This window comes from Kryptolebias marmoratus, linkage group LG13, assembly GCF_001649575.2.
Source record: "Kryptolebias marmoratus isolate JLee-2015 linkage group LG13, ASM164957v2, whole genome shotgun sequence".
NCBI classification, from domain to species: domain Eukaryota; kingdom Metazoa; phylum Chordata; class Actinopteri; order Cyprinodontiformes; family Rivulidae; genus Kryptolebias; species Kryptolebias marmoratus.
Genome location: NC_051442.1, coordinates 12,374,661 through 12,399,565, shown reverse-complemented (window position 1 = coordinate 12,399,565; position 24,905 = coordinate 12,374,661). Strand labels below are relative to the sequence as shown.

The window sequence follows — 24,905 nt, the reverse complement described above, 5'->3', positions numbered from 1 at the left end:
CATTGTTAGAGAAGAACGCAAAGATCGAAACCTTGACCCCCAGAAAACTCGTAATCCTCGTCCTTTATCACGTTAAGAGTAAATGTATAACAAGAATTTAACAGGCTGAGAGTGTGTTTTTGACTCAGCAGCTAAAGGTCAGTTCAAAATGTAGACTTGTATACGACGCAAACATGGATCTTGTCGGGGCAAGTTACTCTTTTGCATTAAGAAACAACTAAAAGGGATAGTTCAGATCTTTTGAAATGGGGTTCTGTGAAAAAGGTGTGAACAAATTTTATCTAATTTAATTCTGACTGGATTAAAAAGCTAATGGCTACCCTAACGGGGTCTAGACCAGAATGCACTGCTGCCACCTTAAAACAACTCCAGTCTAAAAAATATCAGAGTGGCTCAAGCAAACACTGTTTTATAAACCATTACACTGCAGTCAGTTTTGCATTACACTGTTATTTATAGAAATCTAAAGATGTTTGTGAACTGAAACTGTAATGGTTTAGAGTAGTGTACAAAAGAACTGGTGTGAAGTATTTGAGGTTTGAGTCGTTTTAAAATGTCAGAAATCCACTTTGGTCTTGGCCTTGCTTGGAAAAGACTTAAGGTCGTTAATTTGGTCAGAATAAAACTCTGTTTTCCCAAACTGAGATTATTCAAAGAGGTATCTATAACAGGTAAGATATTAATTGTTCACAGCCTTTCCACGAAACCCCACTTCAAAAGAACTGAACTATTTCTAAAAAAAACCCCCAAAAAACCTTTTGTCTTTTAGTTTTAACTTTCTGACAACTGCATAGTTTGTTTTACTTTTTGGCCAAGAAGAGCAGCTTACATGTTTATGAACTGACCAGTGAACACAGACTTCATTCTACTATACATTTACATTTATTATAAACTCGCACTGACAAAAAAATGATCTTATTTCACCAACATTGTTTCAGGTGTATAATAAGTTATTTTATTAAGAATAGCTTTGGAGTAAAACAAAAGTCCAAACTCAGTTGACTTGACAAACTCAGTTTCATTCTGCGAATTTCAGAAACCTTTCTGTCAATTATTATTCGTCAAATAAATACCACTGTGAACAGTGCACATTAAAGGAGATTTACCATGGCTAACCTGCTTAACTCAGTAGTCTGAATGAGACAGCAAACCTCTCTCTTATGATAAAATATATCTGGGAAACATTTGTTCAGATTTGACAAAAATAACCCAGCAGCACATATAAAGTCGCTGACTGTTGTGCTCTGTACAAACTTCTCTTTTGTCGAGTACTCGTTGTTTTGGGAACAGTTTGTACTAAACTACTGTCTGCCATTAGTTTATTAGCACTATTCAGAAAAGTCTTTTTTTTATTAGAAATGTCAAATAAATTAAATAACTAATAATCACGATCTCTTAAACACATCAAAGATGTGACGTCTTCATGGGTTGTCTCATTTGGTCACGTTGCAGTTTCTTTTACTTGCAGCACTGTTTTGGAAAAGAATAATAGCGTTAGAAAATCCAGGCTGTAAGAGTTCCACTGTGTACTCTTTGCGTATGTGTTTCGTGTTACCTTTGTGATTTTCCTCCATCGTGAAACTATGGCCAGGAGAGCGGTGAGGAACACCACCACCAGCCCCGCTATCATCGGCATCAGTGGGAACTTCATGGTCTTTTCTGCAGATGAAGGAGAAGATGATTACTGACAACATTTCATATGCATATTGCACAAACCAGGAAGCAATAAAATTTCAAATAAAGCCATCAAACACTTAAAAGTGCCTTTTGTGGCAACATAAAAGGCTGAACGGCAGAGCTGACCTGTCACGGTGACATTGAAAGACTTGGTGAGAGTATTGTAAATGGGAGAGGTTGCTGTGCACTCATACGTGCCTCCGTGCACGCTTTTCTCCACCCTGCTGGCTTGTAGCACACTCGTAACTCCATCACTGGTCACAGTGAAGCCTTCTGCTTGTAGATCCACCATGCTTCCATTTAGTTTCCACAACATCGACGAGACTAATGGATTGGCCCTCATGTCACACCGCAGGACCAGCATTTCATCCTCTTCTACCGTGACTTGCTCCAAACCGGACAGCTGTGGGGCATCTGAGGAGGATCAAAGAATATATTAACACCGACAAAGCTTTATTAACGCCCCATCTCCCACTCACAGCCCCAGATTAAAACACTTGACACGGTAAAGGCATTTAGTCGCACTGACTATATGTAATTCTCATCTTTAAGTACAACAGTAAGCTACGGAAATATCCAAACTACTAAAAAGACTGTGACAAAATCTGCTCAGGCATTCATAATCCTTACATGATCATCTTCATAAACTCGTTACATTTATGTATACTTTTACAATCTATGATGACTTTGATCCATTTGGGTAAACAGGAGCCATTTATTTGGACCTGTATGTTAGGAGTCTCCTTGAATAACTTTGCACAATTCAGAGCAATAGAAACGAAACAAAGGCCTAACACTTCTTCAACAAATGTATATTGCCTACCACCTTTTGTTGAGAAAGGATGGAGTTATAGCTGTTTTGATCAAACCTTTTAAATTTGATTATGTGCGATCTCATATGATAGTGCGAGTGTTCGCTCTCGGAGTATGAGTTGAGGGTGACTCTCAGCTACGACCGCAGTAAATTTAGCTCAAAATCTCTCAAAGTTATGACCACTTCTGGGTTGGTTAAGCTGAAGTAGCTGTGGCGGCCATCTTGAATTAGACTGACTTCAAAAGTTAATCACTTGTAGATGTACATCAAATAATTACTTTCTGAAAGTATCATTAAGATTCATCCAATGGCTCATGAGAAATTTTGCTGACATAACAGAAATACACAAATGCATACAGACAAGTTTATATTTCTATCCTTATTGGGACATTTTATCGACTTCCATTTGTTGGTGGAGCCTAACCCTGACCCAAAACCTAACCCCTAACCTAAAAATTTTTAGGACGAGGCTTTGGTCCCTGTAAGGACAGGTAAGGTAGGTGGATTCACCTGAAAAGGTTGTTCAAAGGTAAACAAATAGTTATATACACACAAACAGGCAAAAACATTCTTGCCCTTTGGCCTTCAGTGGCAGGCGGTACCAATATTTAAACAAAAACAAACAACAACCAAAAAAATCATTATTTAAAACTTCTACTTTCTATAACTTCCTTAAGGTAGTGTCTCTCTGAGCTGCTACTGTTAGGGACTAATTGGAGAAACAGAAGTGCAAGCAAATATGCAACTTTTCTCTTGGAATCCCACCGTACGACATATTTGAAACTCCCAGCAAAATCTGGGACAAAATTTGCCAGGACTTTGCACACATATCAGCAACCACAATAACAAAAACGAAATTACAACTCTAGAATTACTGAAACTAATTTGAGAAGAGTTTGATGGGTTCCATACGCCCAACGTAACTCTGCAGTTATTTTGGGAGAAAATTTGTCCAGGCAAAACAAAATTCCTGTGGCACTAAAGGCAGGCCCTGTGACTCACTCAAGGAAGTTGTGAACATTTTGAGACATTTCAGAAACTGCCATAATCTACTCAAAACAAGCCCTCCTATCACCTAATTTATCCAAGTCCCTCCTCTCTACAGACACACCTTCTTCTAAATGGTCAGTTTCCAGAAGCCTGCTGAGGGTCAGCACCCGATGCTTGTAAGGCTTTGGACCTTACAAGCACCGGGTACAGGTCCACTGAGGTTTGTGTCAAATTCAGCCCCAGCAAAATGAAGGACTGTGGGATTTCTAACCAACACGGACTTGTGTGCGGATCTTCAAAAAGCCAGTGACGCAGAACCATCGGAGATGACGCTATGTTTTGGGTGAATGCTGATTAATTAAAAGTTAGCACAAGCTGAGAGGGGCTGGCAGCAACCCATCTAATTACAAAGAGGATGAAGCGTGAAAAACAATAAAAACAAAGAGATGTAGTTTTAAAAAAAGAAGCACTGGTGGAGGACAACAGGAGTGCATTTACCACTTTGTTTCGCTCTTTCATGAAGCAGATCTTTGCCCATTGTGACTGCTGTTGTTATGACATTTGAGCAAAGCTACATGATCAACAATAACGCAATAAAGAGTGGCCCACGCACCAGATCCTTCCAGGAAGTTTCTGAAAATCACCTAGAACTGAGACTCATTATGTGGCATTAACTTGTAAAAATGTGCTCGCAGTCAGTCTCAGTGTGTCCAGGCATTTCTGAAAACGTTATTGATTTGCTATTTTCCAGTATTAGGAGTTAGTTATCAGTAATGTTATTTCAAACAAGCTGTAAAGGGACTCACACGTGACATTCAGGGTGACAGAAGCTGTAACGGAGGCATTGCTGTGCAGGTAACAAGAGAAAGTGGCTCCTTTATCTTCATAGATGACAGGAGAGATGCACACACGGCTGCTGCCCTTCTTGTTTCCTTCCTGCAGATTAATCTTTGCACCATTCCTCAGCCACACCAGCTCGTTCTCATCTTCAGTGTCTCCCTCCGACTCACAAACCAGAGTCACAGTGTCGTTCAGCGTCGCTTGAATAACACCGTCTGTGCCGTTTGGGGTGATCTGGATGTTGGCACCTTGGGAGGAAAAAAGAAAAAAGAAGGTTGAATCTTCCAAAACTGACTAAAGGAAGCAGTAAAACAATGATTTTATTTATTGTTTTTAACAAAGTGACTCTAAGAGATGATGGTAAAAGCTTACCTGATGTCTGGGTTGAACAATAAAGGTGCAAAAGGAAAAGAGCGATTAATCTCATTTTAGCCCTCCTTGGATAAACCTGGACAGAACTGTGAGTAGAGATCAGAGTGAAAAACATTGTTGGTCAACAAGAAGGTAGATGGTTACGAATTATCCCTGAGTTTCTGTCTGGTTTCCTTCCAAAGTGCATGTTAGTCGTTAGCCAAGATGTTGGTTTTTTTTGTATTTTTGGAGCCAGAGTCGGTTGCACCATAGTCATAGTCGGCTGTTCTCTCATTGTTAGTAAATGAAGCCAGCAGGGACGGTTTTATGGAAGCTGCCCACAATGGCTGTGGAGCTTTAATTTTTCCTTACTCCTCCACACACTGTTGGTGTTACGTGACCTTTCTTTTAAGCATGAAATAGCCAACTATGGCTAAATGTATTCGAAAAATGAACACTTGAAGATACAACAGTAAAGTAAGAACTATGTGAATCAACAAATAATAATTATAAAAAAAAAGATCTGAGGTTTGCTTTTAGTTTTTTGATAAGGGAAATGTCCCATTCATTTACATGGAGGGAGCAGGACTTAAAGCATTTACTGGAACCAGCCAACAGGGAAGATTGTCCCATTCTGGCTTTGTCTTCCACGTTCACATCAGTCTATACATGTACAGTTTGTACCATTAATCCGAAATTCCCACCAACACTTCCTACCAACTCGCTGACAGTCTGTCACAGAGTCATTCACTGTTTAATGTGACACTTTTAAGTCTCCCGTGACCTTCAGGTCAAATGGACCCGAAGTTACAAGCGCTTCTCTTTGTCTCTTCAGTTACGAAGGCTTCAGGAGGGTTGAAATTAAATGTATTTAAAAAAGCATTTTTGAACATCGAACTGTAAGGTAAGAACTACGTGAATCAACAAAAACCAATACTTGGAAATAAACTACCTGAAGTGAATTTTTTTTTTTTTAGGCGGGCACATGTCCCATTTATTTAAAGGGGACTTTTTTTATTTAGGGTTTACAAGCAAATTTTTAAACATTACACTCAAGCATTTGCTTGCTTCACTATGAAACCACAAAATTTATTGTTAGAAAATCTTCTTGGTGTTTTTTTGTTTCAACAGCCTACTTGTTTTTTAGAAGTAATACTTAAAAAATATCTTTCAAGTATTTTTTTTTTTTGCCTAACCTTCTTATCTTGTTTAATAAATTGATAATCTTTAAGAATTTTCCTTTTTTTTGGTTCAGTAAAATCAAATTCAAAACAAAATACAGCAATTGCTATTTCTACATTCATGAAGCTACATCTGAAATATCATGTTTATGTCTAAATAAACGAAACACTCTTAAGGTTTCTACAACCTTCATATTAACTTAAATAGTTAAGGAAAAAGCTCTTACCAACCAGTTACTGTGTCTTCTTTTTACCTGCCTGTGTGATCATGAGGATGTGAAAGGTGGTGTGAACATTCAGCAGCTCTTATATGTCCCTCAGGACACTTTTATAACCTCCTTGTTTCCAAATGATTTTTTTTTACAACATTTTATTCACTCATTCCTGTCAACACCCCTTCAGTCCTCCCATCCCAAAGTTTTTCCTTTCTTGTTTTACTGTTTCACTCTTTTGATGTGCAAACACCAGAAAACTTTTTATAGGCAGCAGTCGTTACAGTGGCACTAAAACCCGTTGGGCGGGGAGGTAAAGATGAATTTGCACTTTTTGTGAGATTCTTTTCACATCTACGTCCTCACAGATCGACTCTTAGAAGGTTTTAAAATTATTAAAATGAAGTTAAAATTCAAGCCAGCAATTAGTTTAAACGTTTGAGAATATTTGATTTAAGTTTTAATTTTTCTGCATCTTTACATATAAATCAAGCCATTTGTTCACGTCATGTATTTAAAATGGAATGTTATTCGTTTTAATATTCCTGCAGAACAAGACGAGATCTTGGCTTTAAAGTCTGAAGAATTATTGTCTTGTCAACTCTCTCTTTGTTTTCTTGTGAATGTCAGACGATTAAGTGTAAACAGAGACTATAACACGTGTTTTTAAGCAAAACACATAATGTTACAAGTACAGGGGATAAAACAACATCTGCTACTGATTAATAAAGTTGAAAAGCACAAATGAGGCTTGGATGAAAACGATTCATCAAAGGTTGTCAGAGTGTAGTTAAACAAGTGCTGATGGGACATTTCTGCATCTCATGGATGTGGTTATGAATCTGTAACAAGCTAATTATTTTTAGAAATAATATAATCAAATCTTTATTTTGTCTTACATAAAACAGGAAAAAAAAACAACATTAAGTTTACAAAAAAAGTTTAGTTAAAGGCAAAGAATATAAGTACTGGAAAAACTGCATAGTTATGATGGGTTAGCATTGTGCTCAGGTACTTTATTTTAAAGTAACAGTTCAGATCTTTTGAAGTGTGGTTTTGTGTTTCTGAACAACTAGTACCTTACCTGTTGTAGATGGCTCTTTGAATGACATCAGCTTGGAGAAATAAAAGTTCAATATTGAAGTTCCATTTTTAAACAACTCCAGTTTTAAAACTTTATATTGGCTCATGCAAAGGTTTTTCACAAACCTGTATTCGGTAGTCAGTTCCACAGTACATGATTATTTACATGTATTTCTTCAATTCAATCAGAATTAAACTCCATTTCTCCAAACAGATGCAATTCTGTTAAAAAAGGTATCTCTAACAGGTAAAATATTTATTGTTCATAGCTTTCTCTTTAATAGATCTGAATTATCAATTTAACACAAGCTAGCTGTATCAAAAGAAACTAAATTATTAATAAAAACTCAATTAAATTAAGAATATTCATGAATTAATCTTAGACACATTTTACTGAATACCACGTGTTTTTGCCATGTTAGAGAATTTTTAAATATTAAGTTTCACACGTATCAATCCAGCACAATACTGTAACATATTCACATAATCTTTAGGAGGCCAAACTGTTTCCCGTTTCAAACTTGTGTCTGTTTTTATTTAAATGCCACTTAAAGGTCATGACTTTTCAGTTGTTTATTTGCGAACAGGTATGTCTCAGAATCCTCTAAATATTTGCACGTAGTATTGGTATCATTCCTGACAGCAGACAGAACTACAGTATCAACTTGTTATACTCTGCCTCAAGGTTTTCCAGGTTTCATTTAAACATCGCTTTCCTTCTAACAGATATTTCATGGGGAATGTATTAATTTCCTTCTTATCAATCACTAAACAACAACATATCTGTTTAACTCATTTTTTAGAATGGGTTCTCATGCTTACATTCTGTACCATTTCGAGGGTTTTGGGACTGGATAAGTGCAAAGTGAAGTAAGGACACCTGAGAGCTGAACAGTGCTGTGAGTCCCCCTGTTGGCGTTGATGGAGTAGTGATTTTATGTTAACGGAGCAAAGAGTTTGGGCTGCATGGCGCTGTAACCTCACAGCAGGAAGGTCCTGGGCTGGAAACTCCACTGGGTCTTTTCTGTGTGTTTGCACCAAAACCATGCATGTCAGGTTAGCTGTAGATTCTAAATTTACCTGAGTGTGTATGCATGGCTGCCTGTCTCAAGTGTCTCCATGTGACCCTAGAATGGACTGTGACCTGTCCAGGTAGACTGTTGGAGATAAACATCAGCTCCCCTCATACCCTGAACTGGATTAAGTGGGTATAGAAAATGGAAGGACAGATGGAAAAAATAGCTTTTTAACAAGAAACTACTGTTTCATCTTCATCAATCCCCTTAATTATCTAGATAAATAAAACTAAACTGTGCTTACCTTCACATCATTCTTTGATTGGTTGTTTGCCTTAGTGCCCTCTGAGTGCTGAAAACCTTATCGCATTTACAAAGAGAAAAACTATCAGGGATGTTCCTACCTAACTGACCTGTTGCTAATTAACTTTATAAGTAAAAAATGTTCCACAAAGTGGATGATTTACACACCTCTTTAAGTTCCCTCATTCAAATTTTACATTGACATTGATATACATTAACATAGAGCTAAAATTTGGTGTGATAGTAGGTGAACGCCATACTCCAAGCACTAAACATTGTGCAAGATCTTTGCCTAAAACTGTTGTTTTAACTGATTGGAGTCAACCTGTTTGTTTAGTAAAATACCTCATGAAATACTGGACTGATTTTAATGAAACTCTCAGAAAGTAAGCACTGAATGTCTGTCTACAACTGAATAAATTTCGGAGTCACCCCATGAATGGATTTGAATAATTTCCATATTCATGGTGGCTGATCAACATCAGCCAATACAAAAAAGGCTATAACTCAGTCAATTTTACAGATACTGAGCTAAAATTAATGTGGTAGTAGCTTAGAAAGCTATTTATTGTGCAACATCTTTGCTTAAAACTAAGGCATTACCTATAAAAGTCAACACTGTTTGTTAGCAAATTATCTCGTGAATTATTGGATGGAATTTGATCAATGGAATGGATGCAAAGCGACAACTGATAGACATTTGAACTCAGTTTAAGACGGCCGCCACAGCTAATCTACCAAAATTAGAGATAATGAGGTAAAGTTTTTATAGTAGTAGCTGAGACTCATCCTCAACCCAAAGACTGAGCATTTAAACATCTCACAGGATGTGACTGTAGCAACCTTTGTGAATTAAAACTCTGTCCTAAAAGGCGGCAGGTGACATGCATTCCTTCAAGGAATTTAAGGCCTTTATTTATATATCAAAACTTGTTTTTTTTTAACCCAACTCAAACTAAAACCTATAAGGAGCTTCCTGCTCCTAATCTTGTTTCCAATTTTTTTTAACGCTCTTCAAACCCATTATGTAATTTTGGCTAAGCATATACAGGCTGTTGCTCGTATAATCAGTAATAGCTTTTTAATCCTTTGATTTTTATTGCACATCTGTTTCTTTGAGAGTTAAAAAGAAACTGACTTTGTCATTTTTTTCCCCCTAAAGTTTAAAGTTTTACAATCATTGCAACACATTTAATGGTTGGATTGTAACTGGACTGTAATCTATTTACTCACAGGTCTCACACACATCCTTACAGTGTTACTGTTCTGTGCTGTTTGCTCGCTGTGAGTGTCGTTCATGCTGAGACACTTGTTATCAACTATCCACTTCCACACACTGTGTTTCGGAAAAGCCTAAGGTCAATTCCAGCAATTAAATCACTTCACTTGCTTCGACCGGGTTATTTATTAATACATCAGGTGAAGTTACTCGTAAGCGCCTCTGAACAAAAGTTCTGCAGCTGCGTCAGGGGAAATGCAAAAAGTGCAGCTCCGTGACTCTGCGTCTTTGTGTGGAAACTACATGAGGATAGAGAACCCTGGAGACACAGCCGCTGGCCAAAGTTCACTCCTAGTCAGATAAGATCAGCGGCTAATACACGTGCACACATATCGACGGAAACATATCGATAGATGTTGTTAATATGAGCCTGTAGAGGGTTTGCCATCAGAGCTCCTTGTAAACACGGTGCAAAAACTGGCATTCCTCATCAGATTACTACTGAGCACCCAGAGACCATTCACACAAACCCACACACCAAAACATGCAGCACTTACACACTGTGCATCTGGGCCAAACACACACACACACTGTGTATTTCCTCCAACAAGAACCAAACACATGAATTTTTCTGATTTGACCCCTCTATTGGAGGTGTAAGCCAGCTGGGCTGACACAGTTTTTACCAGACTTGCTGCTTGTGTTTCCTGTGTGCCCGACATTGTGGAATAAAAGTAGGTCCCATTAAGCCCCTGAGCTAAAACACCAATTTTCAACTCCCCTGTTTCTTTTTCCTCCTTCCTTCAAACAGCACTGTACAGTGAATAACATAAAACAAAGTCCACGGACTGTGTTTCTAAGCCAAGATAGGCCGACTCCCCCCCTTACCCCTTCACNCCCTCCCTTTGCAGCTCTGTAGCTTTTATTCCTCCTCTTTCTTTTTCGCTCCTGTCCTCTCTTTCTGGGTTTAAATGGAAAAGCTGGGTTCTCTTGAACCTGCACACCCTTTGCCGGGTGCAGAACCCGTTGCTGGGGTTGCCAAGATGGAGGGGGCGCTCGGGGATGAGGGGGCAACACTTGCCAGCTCCAAGCTGTTTTGGTGTGCGTGTGCGAAACGCTGGCTGCCACCCGCTTACAGAGAAGAACTTTACCATGTCTTACGACTCATGGGCCCTCTGGTGAGTAGAGCAAAGCTGAAGTGTTGGTTAAGTCTGTTATTTAGAAAGTGCTCTGATTGGAGTGCATTCTTTTACTGTTTTCCCTTGATGGAGAAGTAAAGCTGCTGTGCATAATTCAGTCTAATAGTGCAATCACTTGTGAAATTTATAAAGTGTGCAATAAGTGAAAAATGAGGCCTACACTTAAGAACAAATTAGCACTAGACTGTTGATTTCCAAATGCTGCTTTCTAACTTTGTTGCTGATAAGTTGTCCACTGTGTGTAAATTAGTCAAACCTCTGTCTCAACAGCTGCTGTCTCGAATCCTGAACTTTCTCCTGCCTTTTGTTATCACCATATTCTGTGGTCACATCGGCAACACAGAACTGGCTGGATTTGCACTCGCATCAGCGGTACGATATTGTTCTCCTCAGATGATGTGAACCATACTTGGGGGTGGGGGGGGGGTGGTTGTGTCTGTTTGAGGTAATTGTATTATTTTTCTTGTTACCAAGCTAAACTTTGAAAATAATCTGGGGGAGATTCTGAATGTACGTCCAGCAGGCTTTTTGTCTTTTTGCAGAAGGGGCAACATTTAACCTATAAGCCATAAAAACATTTTTAGGACGCTTAAATGAAAGTAATATCTTCCTAACCGTAACCAAGTCATTTTCGATTCCTGAACCTAAATAAGTACATTTTAACTACAAGCTTGTGTTGTAGTTAAGTGTTAACTCCATCAGTTTGTCTTTTAAAAGCAGACATTTCCCCTCCCAGAGAAGGCACCTGGATTTGTTAAAAACAAAACAAAAAAAACAGACTTTCCAAATCATAAAGTTTAAATGTTTCCTAATTTCTTGGTGGATTTCTCAGATATTCAGCCTCTCACTGTGTGGTTTCTTCCTTTAATATTGATCAATGAGGTGAAACATTCTTGACTTAAAGAGGACAATAACTCAAATAAATTTCTGAGCTGTCACCACAACTGCATTGGATAAGAAAGGATTTCACTTTAGTGTTTGTGCCTCCAAAACACAATATGCTGTGTTTACTGAGTCATTTGACATTTGAAGATAATTATCAAAAGCTGCACTTGCCTCTCTTAGCGTAAAATCTGCTCAAAATTAACATGCAGTGCTAAAGGATAAAAGGTGCTTTTAAAAGTCTCATCACTCTTATCTTTGCTGTCATTAATGCTGGACTGGAAGTCGCTACCTGATGAATAAAAAAGAAGTTTAGCTCTTCAGAAATCGTCTGTTTGATCTGTTTTTGATTTTTGTGCTCAAATTTTCAAGATTCTGAAGCTAATGTGTTTGCTGGTGTCTGAATATGAAAAAAATATGTTCAGTTCATAGAAAATAATAAAATGTGCCAGTGACTGAACGTAGTTTGAACACAATAAGTGCCTAATAAGACTTGCAAATGCTATAGATGCAGAACTATTAGCCTTAAAGGAAAAAATATATATTTTAAAAATTAACACATTTAATCTAGTTTGTGTGTAACTGTACACTATCTGCCTCTGTATGTGCAATGTACTTTTTCAGACAATCATTTACTTTGCTTGTGTGGCCTTTTGTACTATTGTAAAGCCATATCGTAAAACCTGGCTTGTGTCATGCTCAACTTTCAGACACGACCTAAAGCTAAAGTTCACACCTTTTGAAGTGGCATCCTGTAGAAAGGTTATAAATAATAACTATCTAACATGTTGTACATAGTTCTTTGAATGACCTCAATTTGGCAAAACAGAGTTTAATTCTGACCGGATGGATGAGCTAATGGCTTGTTCGAGGAGGGCCAAGACCAAAATGGAATGCTGCCGTCTTAAAGAAAACTAAAAATAAAAAGTCTGTAAAATTTAAAATCATAAACCTTTACATTGCTGTCAGTTTTGCATTACATGGCTATTACGGCAGAAATGTTATACTCCTGTTTTAAGTATCTATTTAAATAGTGAAACAGATGGTGGTGCAAAAATGTGGAAAACAGTGTTTGTGTAAACCTTTATGACATTTTTGAGTTATTTTAGGATGGCAGCAATCCACTTTCATCTTTCTCTGACTCGCCGTTATCTTGGTGATCTGGTCAGAATTAAACTTGCTTCCCCAAATTGACATTATTCAAAGAGCTATCTACAACAGGTGAGATACTGATCGTTCATAATCTTACCACAGACGTTTCTATCACTTTCAGGGCTGACAACAATGTAAACGGACCATTAAAAGGCAAAACAGACTCAATTTTGCAACAAGCTCCAGCCCAAGTTGCTGTTTAACTATGTTAAAATATATGTAATAGCAGAAAGTGTCTCACATAACCTATATTTGTCAAACTAGTTGCAGTCAAAGTTAAAATGGACTTCAAATCTAAACATTTGACCTGTAAGATCTTAGAACTGAGGTGGCTTTTGTTTCTTTCCTTTTAGACCATTAATGTGACCACCACTGCGACAGGCTATGGTCTGGCTATGGCTTGTGACACACTCATTTCTCAGGTGAGCAGATCATCTTATCAGTGTATCAGTTTATTGTGTTTGATCAAAAAAAAAAAAAAATCTCTGAAAACAGCTTGATAAGATTTTCTCACTTGCGCTTTGAAGACGTATGGCAGCAAGAACCTGAAACGTGTGGGGGTAATTCTACAAAGAAGTTCCCTCATCCTGCTCCTGTTCTGTCTGCCGTGTTGGGCTCTTCTCATCAACTCTCACAACTTACTGCTCCTCTTACACCAAGAGGAGGAGGTGGCCAGGTAAATCCCTGAAAGCAACACACTATTCTCTTTCAGGCAAATTCTGGTTTTAGCTAAACAGCACATTTTAATCTCTGTTGTAATGCTTATCAGCAGTTGTGGTATCTATATTACCACATTTTATATCTTTGATTGCTCAGCTTTTCATGTATATTTATCAGTTATATGCACTACATGACCTCATGTGTAGATTTCTATAACTGCAGCACAATAGGTTCATATTATATCAGAAAAATGACTTTGTTTGCCTTTGGATTTTCAGAATCGCCCAGCTTTATGTGATGGTGTTTCTGCCAGCTGTCCCAGTGAGTAAAAATATATCTTTTTTTACATTCAAATAGAACAATATAGTATACTGGTCAAAATGATTTTATATTACTAAAGAAGTCAAGGAAAAACACTGGATTCTTTGCAATAAATACCATTTACGGCAGTTTTTTTCCCTCCGCTTACAGTACATAATTTATAGCCAGGATATTTATTTTCATCATTTGATTCACATTCTAATTTGTTCACAGTTTGACTGAGAAAATCCAGGTAAAGTGTCATAAACCTGCTAAAATGTCAACTATAAAATATTTGAAATGCATGTTAGCGGCCTATTATGCGTAAGGATTGTTTCAATGTATATAAAAGTAATAGTGTCTAAACTTTCTCAACACATCAGAGAGTTTCTTTAAAGGAGACCTATTAAGTGGATTATCTCAAAGAACTCCTTTTTCATCTACAGTTCTGCTCTTTTCAGAATCTTGTCTTATTTGACATTTATTCTACGCTTTAGAGCAAACATAAATGTGTACACACAATTACTCTCCCTAACCCTTAAAGCACATTCTTATTCTTAAATACTCATTTCCTTCATCTGCAGTTTGGCCACAGACTCTGTTCCCTCCTTTAAACTCAATCTTGTTGCAAGTTGTGGTAAAATGTACAACAGATCAGAATGCAGGTGTGTAAAACGTAGAGAGTCAGAATCAGTTCAGCTTTTCTACGTTGCATATAGGTTTGAGCAACTCTGGGCAGCGACATTCCTCTGAGCTTTAGTCTTTAAAGAGGTTAATCTCAGGCACTATTGATGGGGCAGCATTTTACAGATCTTTACAAGTTTGTCCTTAATGTGGCGGACTGTGGCTGCACTTCTGATAAACCATTAAAAAAAAGGAAATTTGCAACTTCCATTTACATAAAATATAGAGGAACACCAAAAAGTCAGATGTGTTTAATGTAAACCAATAAACTAAGTATTTGTGAAGTGTTATTAACATAACTTAAAGTTGGATTAAGATAAACAATTAAAGGGTTATGAACCAATCACCGAAGGAGGTCTTGGGTGCCGCAAGCATGAAACAAAGGTTAGTTTATAAATTTTCTGTTTTTACGAGTTCATGGCAACTTCAGGCAGCCAATGTTATCAATTAAAGAAATTTAATAAAATGTATCCATTAATGTGTCCTATAATGTGTTTTTGATAATAAATGTAGTATAATTTACTGTTATTTTGGCAGATTTTTATAAAAAAAAAATATTTGAAATCTTTACTAAATAAACAATCAGAAAAGTGGTGTTTCTGTTTACTCAAAGACCTTTAAGGTCTCTGAGTAAGCTATTAAACTATCTTTAATTTTACATACATGCATTTTTGAAGTCACTTTTAGACAAACATAGTTATAAAAATGCATTGTCTTTTAAAATATCAGGAATGTCTAATCTATGCTGGGATGTTGCACCAACAGTCACTGTAAGGCTAGCACAGTAAAGATATTTCAACATGCAAAAGAATATTATGACTTACTACAATATTCAGATAATTATACCAACCGTGGTGTTGGGGTTTTGTGTAAAATCCAACTTTCTTCAGGAAATCAGTAAAAACAAAAAACCTGCATTATCTGCTGTCAAAAAAAGAGGCTGTACACATTAACTAGCACTAATGGATTCATTGGCCCTAAAATGTTAGTCTGGTTGTTGAAATCAAACTTCTGAGACGTTTACAAGCCAAGAAATTAAAGAAAATGTTATTTTATGGTTGCCCTGTTTTAAAGTCCAAGGCAGCTGTCAGAAGGCAAGTGGAAACAATATTTTTCTGATTGTTTATACTGTAAATCTTCCACAAAGATATGGTTTTTATACTCAAAAGTATCTTAGGAAAGTTATGATCCAGTGAACCTTACTGCTAACCTTTTTTTCTTTGTGTTACAGGCCATGTTCCTGCATCAGCTACAAGTTTCCTACCTACAAAACCAAGTAGGTTTATGTGTTGGAGCAGGAATTCTTCTGCTCCGTTTCTTTAACAAAATTCAGAAGATGTGCTGTTTGTTGACCAACAACAAAAAAGGGACAAAAATCACTTCCTGTTGCTGCAATTCATTTATCTGAAAGAGTATCATAATAACCATATCAGCATGGGCTTAAAACAAAAATTTGTTTTTTTTTTCCAAGTAATCAACCAGAATTGAGTTTTGAAGTAATTTGATACACAGATGGTGTCACCATATTGGAGAGGTGGTCAGTGTTTCAGATCCCTGCGTGCCTCTCGGGATGAACAGCAACAGCTTTGATGATATTTTTGTTGGATTTCACCAAAAAAACTATACTTCTTGATTTATTACCAGGTCTATTTTATCTCTGGGTTTAATATAAGTAACTGCAACGGTTTGATTTATATTCTTGTAAGCTGGTGACAACTAATGAAACAATTATTTTAATTGCCAAATTTTCAGTTACAGTGGCAGAAAATACCACCAGGATCTCTAAAACAATCTTCTCATCCAGAGTTGTTTCACCTTCTGTTGAGATTTTACACCAGAGTCTGTTGTGCTTTACTTTGAGGGAAACATATTTACTTTACCTTATCTATATAATTACTTTCATTCTGTATGACCTCTGCAAACTAATTAAGGATTTGATGTCTTTTTTTTTATCCATCAGGGGATTATTCTTCCTCAGATGTACACAGCTGCAGTGGCAAACATTTTCAACTTGGGGATCAACTATCTTTTAATCTCTATTCTCGAGCTGGGAGTTGTGTAAGTGTGTCAAACAATTTCTACCTTTTAATTGTCGATGGACTTTGCATCGTTTGATATGGTATCAGACCTCCCTTCGCATGGCAGATGAAATATGTCAGGCATCAATAGCTTGAGAAAAAATAAAATCTAAAGATGAAAGAGCTATGAGCTGATGAACAGGAGACGGGAAGGAGAAATAGGTCAGAGGACTCTATCCATTTTATCTAATCATCTTTCTCAGAGGGGCGATTTGTTTTTTTGTTCTGACACAGTCAGCAGTTCACTGGAGTTTATTATTTTTGAGTGTTATTTAGAGAGGGAGGCAGAATGGGGCAGAGAGAGAAGAGAGAACTGTGACAGGAGTTGATCTTGTTCCAGCTGGACAAACATTTGATTCATCAGGCTGTTGACCAATCAGGTCTCTCTGCTTGGGTCCAGTTTCTCCCTCCTCCTCTGTCCCACATCAAGCAGGGACTCCTGCTAACTATCAAAGGCCTTTTTGTCAGACTGTTAGAGCAAAAACCCAAACGTAACTTCTAGTTTCTGGGTCTGACCAGCGTGTGATCCCTCTCCATATCTCTGCTCTGATTCAAGGTAGACTCATAGCTGTACCCCACAAAACGTCTGTCCCTCCTTCAATGGATTAAATAAATAAAACTCTTCTTTGACGTGTTTGCAGTGGATCAGCAGTCGCCAACAGCCTCTCTCAGATCATTATCTGCCTGCTGTTGTTTGGCTACATCAGGTGGAAGAAGCTCCATCAACAAACATGGGGAGGTGAGATGCACACAGACGTGGAAATATAAAATCCTAGCAGATGTAAAAAAAAAAAAAAAACATGATTTAAGTTGCTCACCTGCAGCAGTGGAATCATGCATGATTTGCTCTGAAACTTTCCACAGGCTGGTCCACTGACTGCCTGCAGCACTGGGGCTCCTACATGAAGCTGGCCGTTCCCAGTGCCTTCATGATCTGCTTTGAGTGGTGGGTCTGGGAGATCGGCAGTTTCCTTGCAGGTGAGTGTCGAAACAAAAATGCTTCCGTCGCATCAGAGGACGTTGTAATGACTCACATTAATTTCCTGAACACTTCCCTCTCTGAGAGATAACTGTAATTGGTGTTTGCTCAGCTGTAATCCCCTCTATAAGCACATACACTCGCTTTAGGTAAATCCTGCCCAGATGAGTGGAACATATATTCACAGTTTAAATTAAAAATTATTAAAAAGGTCATTTAGTTCATCTAAATCTTCTTTGGAAAACTATGCATGTTGGTAAAATAACTCAAACAAAATGCTTCAATATTTAAGACCACACTGTATAAATCTATTGAATAATCACTGTAAGTCAATTGATTTCAAAGAAATTAACAAAACTACACATTTTTAACCATAATATCGATGAAATCAATTATTTATGAGATGATGAACAGTATAACTATTTGGGAATGCTGTCACTTTCCCTCCTTGTGTGCTCTAATCTGAGTGTTTTTCCTGCTCTGTGGCATGCCAGCCTGGAGTTGGACAACCACTGGTGCCAAAACAAAATGTCTAAAAGTCAAAACTTGCAGCCCAAATAATAGTTTTACAAACCCAAAACTAACATGCATAGATTGAATCCCTCTTCTTGTGGGGGGCTTTATTTAAGGAAAGTGTTTTATTCAGTGGAATAAAAGCAGAACAAGTCCTGTGTTCCTAAACAGGAACGCTTGCACAAGCATGGGCATCGTGCGTTCACTTTGTGCTCTAAAATGAAAAAGGTAAAGAGAGAGAGACTGCATGGTCTGGCATGACCACAAAAAGGCTGGTATAACTTTATAAAGCATGTGTTTGCTTTTTTCTTTGCTAAAGTTTTAAGCATCATAAGAATTTAAATGCATGATCTGATGTACAGGCGAATGGGTTGTCATCTGTATTTACCTCCAATAATACAAAATGACATCATTTAGGTAACTGTCCCTTTGGGGAAATATGTTTTGTTCTGGTAGTTCCAATAGCTGCCTTCACACAAAAAATAAATCATTAATGCAACTGCACAATGTAAGCTTTATCTACCAAAAATACACATTATACAATTACATTTAAAAAGACAAACAATTACACGCAAAGATTAAAGAAAGATGGTGTTGCACGACTTTTACTTCAGTACCAGGAGATATATTGAGCAACTCACTCAGCTTTCAGAGACTTTATCCCACATTTTGATTGAAGTGGGGAAAATGACATTTTAAAAAGACTGAAAAGGCAGGAGCTTGTACAAAAAGTACAGAAATATGTTTTTTAAACCTGTCTGGTTCTTGCTCAGCGTGTCCCGTAAAAAGAGAAAAACTGTCTTGTTTCTTATTGACATTGTTTCGTGTTCTGTATTTTTATTGAGTTCCTAAGTTTATTGAATCCAAGCCTTGCGATCAATGAATTATGGAAATTTAAATGGAAGAGAGTAAAAACAATGTAGTTTGACAAGGTTACTTTTCTGGACAAAACTCATACTGAACAAAAAAAGCTAACAGACTATCCCAAGATATGTGTCCTCATTACATACGCATTTTAATTTGTGTGAGTTTCTTTCCTGTAGCTTTCCTGAAGATCATAATGATAATGCTAATGTCTGAATGTTCTTCAGGCATGCTTGGAAAGGAGGCTCTCGCTGCCCAGCATATCTTAGTGGAAATCGGAGCGATAACATTCATGGTAGGCACCACGAGCATCATTTACCACGAACGCATCGCTTTGGAAAATGTGTTGTTTGTTTTCTGCAACATTAGTACACACTGTAGCTGAAGCCAGTGAGTCAAACGTGTTTTTGCAGTTCCCTTTAGGGATCCATGCAGCTGCCTGTGTGCGTGTTGGAAATGCCCTGGGGGCTGGAGAAACATCCAGAGCGATTGTCACCTGCAAAGTCACCCTAGTTCTATCAGGTAGGAAGCGCAATGTTTTAAAAACATGTTCAACAACCAAAATATATTTGACTTTTGTGTGAGTCTGAACACAAATCGTGACTTGTGCAATAATTCCGCTCCTTTTTGCTTGCTGTAGGTGGGCTCGCTGTGCTCCAGGGTTTTGTCCTCGCTGGCAGTAAGTCCATCCTTGGCTACATTTTTACCTCAGATGAGTGAGTTTCATTTCAACACAATTTTATTCTCGCGCTGTGCAAAGCCAGCCTTGTTTTGATGATCTTATCGTTCCATCTGCAGCAAGATTGTGGCGCTCGTATCCGACAACTTGACAGTTTACATGTTTCTACAGTTCCTTGATGCACTTCTGGTATGTTACTGTTCTTGTCATGTTTTACACTGATGGCTCGTACACAGAACTGCTTGCTCGTTTGTTCGTTTTTTTCCCCAAAAGTTAGTGTATATTTCTTTTTGTGTCAAACTCTGGGCCTTTTCAGTGCGTCTGCTCAGGAATACTTATCGGATCTGGGATGCAGACAATTGCAGCCTTGTCCAATTTGGTGTCTTACTACTTCATTGGCCTGCCTATAGGAGTTGGACTGATGTTTTACACTGACCTCAGAATAATAGGTAATTCATTCAAATAATATATATGCCATCTCTGCCTGAATCTTGAGAGCATTTTTAGGTCTCAAAGATGGTTTTCAGAATTGGGTTCAGATTTAGATTTGGGTTTTCACAAAACAGTGCAAGAGGAAGTCACTTGTAAAGGGGCTGTTATGTATAAGAAAATGTCTGATTTATCTTATTCATACTATTATTATAACTAAATTAACTAATTGACAAATATATATATATATTCTTGATGCAAGATTATGTTTGCACATTAATGTTTTTTTTTTGCAATTAAAGTAAACAGACTGTCTTAAGGGTCCTCATAAAACTATTTATTTTAGTAGTTAATATTAGCCTTACAAAAACAACCATCAAGATACCCTGCATGGCTATGTAGCTTCCACAATAAAAGGATTTTCTTCCTCATAAATTCAGCTGTCAGTGATCAGTGTGTTGCTGCAATTTCTTTAAACGAGATCACAGACTAAAGCTTTTCACTCAGTTCTTGTACGTTCAAAGTTTAACACCCTTGAGATAAACAGAAAATTAAGTTTATAGTTTGCATTGAAATCAGGAGTCTTTAGCGATGCCCACTGAGTCCATCTTCCTGTTTTCTATTTATTTTAAAATTTTTCTTCCCTGCATGTCCACAATTTACCCCCTGCCATGGAGGAGGTCTTGACTGTCCACTCAAACTGAGCGTGCACAGAGGAACGTGCGCACGTACACAAACAGTATTTTTATCAGGGCACATCAGAATGCTGATCTTAGGAGAGAAGAACATTATAGCCTCTGAAAACATTGGCTTTGGTGACCAATAAAGATTTGTGACAAGCATTTTAATTGTGTTTTAGAAAAATAGAGACCCTTTTTTCTTTAGTACAGCCTCTAATTGTAGCAGCCAGCTAAGTCTTTTTTTAAATAACCTGAATAATAACAGAGGGGTGACTGATTGATCTGAAGATGTCCAATTTGTTTAGTTCAGTATCTAAGCGATAAATGCTTGGTATATTGCTTTTATCAAATCTTAATATGATTAAAAAGAAGTCATTGTTGCTTGATCAGAGTGTTATTTTGATCCTAATTAAAAGAATTCAACACTGAATGGTTCAAATAAGAAATTTGGTTGATATTCAGTCTATTAAAATAAATGAAAATTCAAATATTGTCATCATAATATCAACACTTTAATATCTAAATGCAACCAATAGCTCAACTGTATTATTTGCACAATGTGAACTTTGTCTCTGTATTTTTATTATATGTAAATATACAAAATGCATGTTTTAATTATTAATTATGTGTCTGATAATTAATTATGTGTTTGTGTCTTTCCTGTTAGGTTTTTGGGTCAGTCTCCTAATTTGTGTTTTCCTTCAGACGGGTTTTTTTCTTGTTGTCATCTTTAAACTCAATTGGAAAAAGGTCACGCAACAGGTAAGATACTCTCGTTTTTTTAAAAAGCACATTCTGTAAAAGTTTCTGAAGGGCTGATGAAAAAAAAAGATTGGAAAAACATTTGTCAAACTCAAACCACAGCAGCACATTCTGAGAACTCCTAAATAAAGGCAGATGTTTTTTATTTGTTCATATTAATCCCTGAATGAACAATTGGGATAAAAATCTTTGCTTGTCTTCTGCAGCATTTTGTGCTGCTACACTTCATTATTACATTGTGACCTGGAAATCAACACAGTAACAGAGCTGTTTGTGCTGTTTTTTTCTGCATCAATCTAGCTTTTTTTTCTGATTTTGTCATCAATAAACAAATTGTAAACGGGGTCTAAGAGAAAACAGTTGTTATTGTTTTGGGGAAATCATTAGCCGAGTTAAAAAGTTCTTTGGATATTGGTGTGGCATGGGTATCTTAGCATTTTGCTTTTTAAATCATGAGTATGGACTATTTTACATACGTAGAAAAATGTCCAGCTTTTTGAAGAATAAATGTGAATGAAAAATGAAAACTGTGTACACATGCATAGAACATAGAGTACAGTAGAGTATCTGTTTTTTAGATTGGGTAATTTTGTGAATCTTATCCAGTAGATGTTACATTTAAATCTAATATGTACTTGTGCATATTGAACCTCTCTTCAACATGTTTCAGGCTCAGGTGCGAGCTGGGAAAATGGTAGTGGTGACACCTAAATATCCCGTCGGTACAGTCCTGAATGAAGCAATGCTGCCAGACATTGCTCTCTGCCCAGACATGGTAAGTCCTGTTGTTTTGATATTGAGGCTGCTCGCGCATTTATTAACAGCTTTTTTTGGTTTTGCACCATAAAGGCACAGCTGAACAGCGAACTAGCTCTCAACACAGACGGTTACAGTCCTGTTATTACCCAAGATCTGGAGCTGAAGATGAGTTGTGATTCGGAGGAAAAAAATATGAATGCAGGAGGGACTGAGAGAGATGCTGAACAGAGCAAAGACACTTCCAACACCAAAGCTGAAGGGAAGCTCTCTGCCTCCCAGCTGATCACGCGTCGGGGACTCACTTTGTTGTTCTCAGTTCTTATGCTGACTGTAGGAGTTGCTTTCCACATTGCCTTTCCTGTGCCGGAGCCCAGTCCCCAGAGCAGGACTAACTTTACCCTCAGCTGGGCCAATACCTCCACTCCAATACCGCTGAACTTCACCACAACCTTCTGAGCAGCGTTTAACCTCGGAATGGTGACACCTTGTGACCGGACTTGGTTCTCACACACTCGTTTTTAAGAGGCCACCGGGTTTATGTTGCGCTGTGAAAAATGCCTCAGTGCTCCACTGCTGAGCAAATGAAATCAAATGGCACTGACACCGGCAGGAAGAACAAAGGTCCCGCAACACAGATTGTGTTTAACATCAGTCTGAGGGGCTTTACTGGCACAACGAGGTGCATTACCAATCCTTTACTGAGACAAGCAATTGTTTTTTTCCTGGAGGAACGGACATTTTACGACAAATAGATATGATTATTTCATGTATTCGTGGTTTGATTTATGCACTGCACTGTGATACACTTCATCTTCTTGCATACTGACCTTATATTGTTTTTCCTATATTTTAACATAAAAATAAATGTAAATATCTGTGTTATACATATGTAAAATTTACATGTATACATGTAAATAAATAAGACAGTGTATCTACATAAACAGATGGTAAGTAATTTTTATCTTCTTTTATTATTGTCTCTTTGCCCTTGTATTCCTAAAGACATAATTTATTAATAAGTTTTTTTTAGCATACTGCATTTTTCTGTACATTATTCAATAAAAATAACATTTGGAGTGCCTAACAATGATTCTGACATAAAACGCTGCTTGTTATCCAACAGAGGGCATAACTTTGGTGCACTCACATGAGAAATTCTTGTCAAAGAAATCATGAACATGCTAGACATATTAATATTTTCTTCAGCAAGCACAGTGCATCATAACTCTCAGTCCTGGGATACTGACAAGAAGTCTTTCCAGTCACTTTTCACTTGTTAATGATGCCCCAGCATGTTACTGATTGCAGTCTCTGGAGGTAAGCGGGCCCAGATTGCAGTCTCTGTGAGGAGCCTGTGACAATATCTCTGCTGATGAGCAAAATGTATCCATGTATGAATCCAGCCTGATTTACATGTTGAATAATAATAAATTAATATGCATGTTTACGTGAATGTGACATACATCCGTTTGCTATAAAGACTAGGGCTTGTGTGTTAACTGCACAGGATAAAACAGAAGTTTTTATGGACACCTCACTAACACTGATGAAGTCACCACTCACCGGAAAAGGATGTGGTCAGTGTTGCACAAAAAATAATCCCAACCATTTTGTTATAATTGCAACTAACATGATTTCAGAGATTTACTGTATTAAGATTTAAGGGTATGAAGATGTGGCAGGTTTTCTCTTTTCTTGCTATTTAAAATGCACCAGAATTTAATTTTTTTAAATTTTGTAGACTTTTTTTTGTAGAATTAAGGTTTACCCCGGTCACTGAATGACTAGCATAGGTATGTAACTGTGCTAGTTCTCACAACTAAAGCATTTGTATCCAGGTGAAGGGATTTTACTACCTCTTATAATTGTGTGTAGAGCTAGGAGAGTAGGAGTCATATAGGAGCTCATGTTTGTGTGAAATGAGCAACATATACAGTAGCTATTTTAAGCCAGCAAGTGATTAACGTAGCACGAGCAACGGAGATTAACCAGAATATATAAACTTAGAATGGATTTTAAATGTGTTGTCAGGCAGATTTTGTATCATTTAGGCACAGACTCCTGTCTTTAAACTAAATTAAGTTAAGCTAACAGGTTTCAGGCTGTAGATGAATATTAATAAATAACAGGAGCCAAAGACAACCGACCTACAAATTTAGGAAAAAACAAACAATCAAAGTTGTTTGCCTCTAAGCAGGATGAACTTTATTTTTAAGGATTATATTACGGAGCAGCTACAGCTGGCAGGTTATTTGCTCTGACAGGGGAACAGGTGGTTGATATGCTCAATGTGACATGTCTGCATCCAGCCGGCACGTTGCAGTGTGAGCATGCAGACCTCTCATTATCATCAAATTTGGCAGCACAAATCAAAGGAAAGAAAAACAAACCCCAAAGAGAAATCATACCCTTTCTGTCTCCTGTGATGAAGGCACACATACACAGATGTGTGGTAGCCTAAGTATAACATTAAATCATTGTGACATCTATTCATACGTTGGTTGGGAATACACATCTTGTGTGGAGCTTTTTTTTTCCATGTTCATATAAAGTAAACATGTATTTGAAAAGTTTGGTGGTTTAGTCATATTTTTTTTAA

The 24,905-nt window shown here is 37.4% G+C and overlaps 2 protein-coding genes across 2 annotated transcripts in view; one reads left to right on the top strand and one right to left on the bottom strand.

Moving 5' to 3' along the window:
• Positions 1 to 859: 859 nt before the first annotated feature.
• tmigd1 (transmembrane and immunoglobulin domain containing 1) overlaps positions 860 to 24,905 on the bottom strand; it is a 30,791-nt gene continuing 6,745 nt past the window's right edge. The window contains exons 2-6 of the mRNA XM_025006317.1: positions 4,694 to 4,779; positions 4,288 to 4,569; positions 1,804 to 2,091; positions 1,556 to 1,659; positions 860 to 1,470 (exon numbers count right to left, since the gene is read on the bottom strand). Of these exons, the coding sequence (XP_024862085.1) occupies positions 1,459 to 1,470; positions 1,556 to 1,659; positions 1,804 to 2,091; positions 4,288 to 4,569; positions 4,694 to 4,748 (741 nt within the window). The 5' untranslated portion in view covers positions 4,749 to 4,779 and the 3' untranslated portion in view covers positions 860 to 1,458. The remainder of the gene's footprint in view (positions 1,471 to 1,555; positions 1,660 to 1,803; positions 2,092 to 4,287; positions 4,570 to 4,693; positions 4,780 to 24,905) is intronic.
• slc47a1 (solute carrier family 47 member 1) lies at positions 10,643 to 23,703 on the top strand. Its single transcript, XM_017417966.3, has 17 exons — positions 10,643 to 10,864; positions 11,156 to 11,257; positions 13,273 to 13,341; positions 13,447 to 13,595; positions 13,858 to 13,900; positions 15,795 to 15,839; positions 16,524 to 16,621; positions 17,283 to 17,380; positions 17,506 to 17,619; positions 19,225 to 19,292; positions 19,411 to 19,519; positions 19,638 to 19,713; positions 19,796 to 19,865; positions 19,993 to 20,125; positions 21,453 to 21,547; positions 22,218 to 22,322; positions 22,397 to 23,703. The coding sequence occupies exons 1-17, from the start codon at positions 10,658 to 10,660 to the stop codon at positions 22,760 to 22,762; spliced, it is 1,947 nt and encodes a 648-aa protein (XP_017273455.1). The 5' UTR covers positions 10,643 to 10,657; the 3' UTR covers positions 22,763 to 23,703.

Coding starts and splice junctions, on each gene's coding strand:
- slc47a1 (XM_017417966.3), top strand. CDS start 10,658: ATGGAAAAGCTGGGTTCTCTTGAACCTGCACACCCTTTGCCGGGTGCA. Junction 13,342..13,446: donor GTGACACACTCATTTCTCAG/GTGAGCAGATCA, acceptor TGCGCTTTGAAG/ACGTATGGCAGCAAGAACCT. Junction 21,548..22,217: donor GGAAAAAGGTCACGCAACAG/GTAAGATACTCT, acceptor AACATGTTTCAG/GCTCAGGTGCGAGCTGGGAA.